Here is a 4183-nt window from a genome sequence, read left to right as displayed (position 1 = left end):
AGAGAAAAAATCATGTTTTGGTAAATTATAATTATGACATCATTTTGACTTTTAAACTCATCATTTTGACGTTTAATGTCATAATTTCGACTTTCCATCTCATTATTTGTCATAATTGCAACTTTTCATCTAATTTCTGTATCATAATTATAGCTTTTAGTCCAAATTTCAACTTGCCATGTCATAATTATAATTATATGTCATCATTTTTATTGAACAATTTCGACTGTTTAACCTCATATTAAGTATGGATGTCACAATTCTGACTTTTTATGTCATAATTATGACTTTAAATCCTAATTTCTATTATATGGACATGGACTTAAGTGTTTGTCATAAATTGTACTTTCCTATCATATGATTTAGTCAGTATGTCCAAATTTGCCATGTCATAATCATAATTTAGTATGTCATCATTTATTTCTATGAAATGAAAGAACAATTCGACTTTTTAACCTCATAATTAAGTATGTATGTCATAATTCTGACTTTTTATGTCATAATTATGACTTTTCATGTCATAATTTCGATTATATGGACATAATGGACTTGATTTTTTACATTCATCTCATATAATTTAGTATGTCATCATTTCAATTGCGTAAAGCATTATTTTTCTTTTCTTATTTGGCAGAAATGGAAATTCCATTCTGTGTAAGTACCGTGATTGGACATCAACAACAGTCATTGTTTGCGTGACTGTGCCTTTAAGAAACGCTCGGCTGGTGACGTCAGCTCGTGACGCGCTGCGCACGGTGGGCAGGAAGAGTGCGCGCGGCGCGTGTGTGTGTGTGTGTGTATGTGAGAGAGAGAGAGAGAGAGAGAGAGAGAGAGAGAGAGAGAGAGAGAGGGGCGCATTGATCTCTCGCGGAGACACGGAACAAGCTCCAGCACGATGCGCTTCTGATGCGGAATCGAGCTCATTCTCACCGCAGAACACGCTTCAAGCAGGAGCACACGCGGCCGCGCGCCCGAACCCGGAGTTTGGACCGGATTCATGCGGATTGAGCCCAAAGCGGGTGCACGCGGCGCGTTTCAGACCAGAGTGAGAGAGCGCGCGCACGCACGCGCGACCGAGAGACCGTGCCCGTGCCCGTGCTGAAGGAGCCATGAGAGAATACAAAGTGGTCGTGTTGGGCTCCGGTGGCGTGGGAAAATCCGCGCTAACCGTGCAGTTCGTCACCGGATCCTTCATCGAGAAGTACGACCCGACGATAGAGGACTTTTACCGCAAGGAGATCGAGGTGGACTCGTCGCCGTCGGTCCTGGAGATCCTGGACACCGCCGGTACCGAGCAGTTCGCCTCAATGCGAGACCTGTACATCAAGAACGGCCAGGGCTTCATCCTCGTTTACAGTCTGGTGAACCAGCAGAGCTTCCAGGACATCAAGCCCATGCGGGACCAGATCATCCGGGTCAAGCGCTACGAGCGGGTTCCGATGATCCTGGTGGGGAATAAGGTGGACCTTGAGGGCGAGCGGGAGGTCTCCTCCGGGGAAGGCAAAGCCCTGGCGGACGAGTGGAACTGCCCGTTCATGGAGACCTCGGCTAAAAACAAGGGTTCTGTGGACGAGCTGTTCGCGGAGATCGTGCGGCAGATGAACTACGCGTCGACGCCCGGCGGAGGCGATCAGTGCTGCTCCTGTGTGATCCTCTAAACACGGGCGCCGTTACTCGGTGCTTGTTCTCGTCTGTTGCCATGGTGAGTGAATAACGGCCAGAACCAACCGACGAACCAGCGAGCGCGCGAAGTTCGAAGCTCGAGGACAAACGTCACAAACACTCAGTGCGGAACGCCGAGTCCGCCTCATATAAACACTGTCGTGTCGCGTGATATCAGTTCGAGATTCGGACGTTAAAAGTCGTAAAATTCGAAATTGTGGGAATTCACTGACATAAAGAGACATAATGTCATCCTTTTCTCTCATAATTTCGTCTTAATATGCCAAGTTCTGCGTTTTGTGTCATCGTTATTACTTAGTGTCTCATAATTATGGCTTTCAATTTCGATTTCAATTATATGACTTAGTATGTAAAGTATGAGAAGTCAAAATTACAACTTGGTATGTCAATTTTTTTTTTTTTTTTTTTTTTTACATTATAGGCCTAGTTGTTACTCAAGTGTCTCATAATTATGACTTGGTCAATTTTGACTTTCAATTACATGATTCAGTGTGTCATAAGTACGAGACGTCAAAATTATGATTTGGTATGTCATCATTTCGATTTAGTATGTCAATTTCAACATTTTATCTTATACTTTTTGCTTTCGATCTCAGATGCGACTTTTTATCTCCTAATTTCGACTTGGTTTGTCATAATTAAGATTTACCAAAGTATGATTTGTTCTTCTTCTGTGGTGGAAATGGACGTCCGTATAGTTGCGGAGACACTTCAGGCCAAAAGGAAGATTCTGTCATGATTCGCTCACACTATATGACTGATCGATGGACAGACTCAGTCTGTCGTTCTCACGTTTATAAAGTCAGTCATATGGTTTTTAATAAACGCGTACGATGACAGAGTTGCCAGTTTTGTGTGAACTGTCCCTACCATGTGTTGCACACGACAAAAGAATATTAAACCAGTGTTTACATGACAGAATACTTGAATGTTCTGGGATTATATGAATATAGACAAACCAACACATTCGGCACTTGAGGGGTTTGTGTTTGTGCCAGTGTGTGTGTGTGTGTGTGTGTGTGTGTGTGTGTGTGTAACACAGACCACTGCTAGTAATTGTTTTTATTTTATTCTGGAGGTGTTGCAGGATTTCTGTTCTGTTGAGCTACGCGTCTCCTCACGAGGAAGAAGAAGATGAGGAAGAGGAGCCTTGGAATAGTGGATCACTCTTCAGGAATTCTGCGATGATGTCATTGATGTCAACACAAGTGTCTTGCGCTCTCAACTGGAACTTAAACCCCAAAAACGTGGACCTCTGAGACACACGGGAGGATCGGCTCTGTTTGGAAACCCTTGTTGTGAATCTTCTAAAGTATTGAAACCACTTCCCTCCTCCTTGAGCGCTGCACGAGGACTTTATTTACTGTTTTGGCGCGAGGATCTTTACGTCATCATCGCGTCGAGTGCCTTCCAAAAAGCTGAGTTTAGTGCCAACCTGCGAGGAGTCTCGGTGCGAGGAAGTCCACACACACACACACACACACACACACACACACACACACTTACGCTTGCTGATGGTTTCTGGGGCCGGACGACGTTGTTTTGTTTTGGCCTTTGAGTAAAAATCTTCTTGGCTTTTCTCCTCATATACGAGTACAGGTACCGAAGCCCTCAGACTCTACGCCACAAACCACTGTCTCCAGACCAGTTTTGAATCAGATCTGTTTTGTTTTTAACAAATGTGATGTACCATTGAAATTCTAATCTGATTGTACGTGTAATTTCAGGCTAGCGTTTTAACAGCTGTCTGATTGTTTTAAAGAGACTTTTAATACATGCATTTTTAAAAAACCTCCTCATGCACAGTGTGTTGTTTGCCCTCCTCTCAGATCGTGGTGAGAATGAATGAATGCAAACCTCATAACCGTAATCATGCATCGTTTGATTGACAGGTCCGATCTCTCGGGACGGGCCGTGTTTAATGCACTGTGATGATCCTGAAACACGTACGGTGTTCGGATGGGTCTGGGAATGAAGGTTTCGGATGGAGTTACAGTGCTGGGTCATGTGACTCGAGGGTCATGTGACTCGAGGGCCTGAAAGACACACTCCTCTTGTAAAACACATGCCGGGAATGTTTGGTCACGGTTTAGAAATAGCATGTTGAACATCACATAATTATATGTGTGTGAAGTATCGCTGTGCTTCGCTCCTGTGTCCCGAACGGGTTAATGTAGGGTTTTCCAGCAGACTTCCCTGAACCCTGAAGCTCGGGAGCTGGCGGTACAGCACCGGTGGCCTCGCTGGGCTTGATGTGCACTTTCAGAAACATTTACAGGAAGGTTCAATAGTTAATGCATTTACTAACAATGAGCTCTACATTTGTTAGAGTATTTATTAATCTGTGTTAGTTCATGTTCATGTTAGTTCACAGTGCATTAATAATGTTAACAAATACAACCTTTGAGTATAATAACGTACTAGTTCATATTGAAATGAATATTAACTTAAGATTAATAAATGCTGTAGAAGTATTGTTCATTCTTAGTTCATGTTAATT

The 4183-nt window shown here is 43.3% G+C and overlaps 1 protein-coding gene across 1 annotated transcript; it reads left to right on the top strand.

Moving 5' to 3' along the window:
* Positions 1-799: 799 nt before the first annotated feature.
* rap2b (RAP2B, member of RAS oncogene family) lies at positions 800-3476 on the top strand. Its single transcript, XM_082182034.1, has 2 exons — positions 800-1702; positions 2762-3476. The coding sequence occupies exon 1, from the start codon at positions 1110-1112 to the stop codon at positions 1656-1658; it is 549 nt and encodes a 182-aa protein (XP_082038160.1). The 5' UTR covers positions 800-1109; the 3' UTR covers positions 1659-1702; positions 2762-3476.
* The last annotated feature ends 707 nt before the right edge of the window (positions 3477-4183 follow it).

The sequence above is a fragment of the Leuciscus leuciscus genome (assembly GCF_965113295.1).
Source record: "Leuciscus leuciscus genome assembly, chromosome: 10".
In the NCBI taxonomy this organism is placed as follows: Eukaryota; Metazoa; Chordata; class Actinopteri; order Cypriniformes; family Leuciscidae; genus Leuciscus; species Leuciscus leuciscus.
Note: the sequence above shows the minus strand (reverse complement) of the source record. Positions and strands in the feature narration are given on the sequence as shown.

Coding starts and splice junctions, on each gene's coding strand:
- rap2b (XM_082182034.1), top strand. CDS start 1,110: ATGAGAGAATACAAAGTGGTCGTGTTGGGCTCCGGTGGCGTGGGAAAA.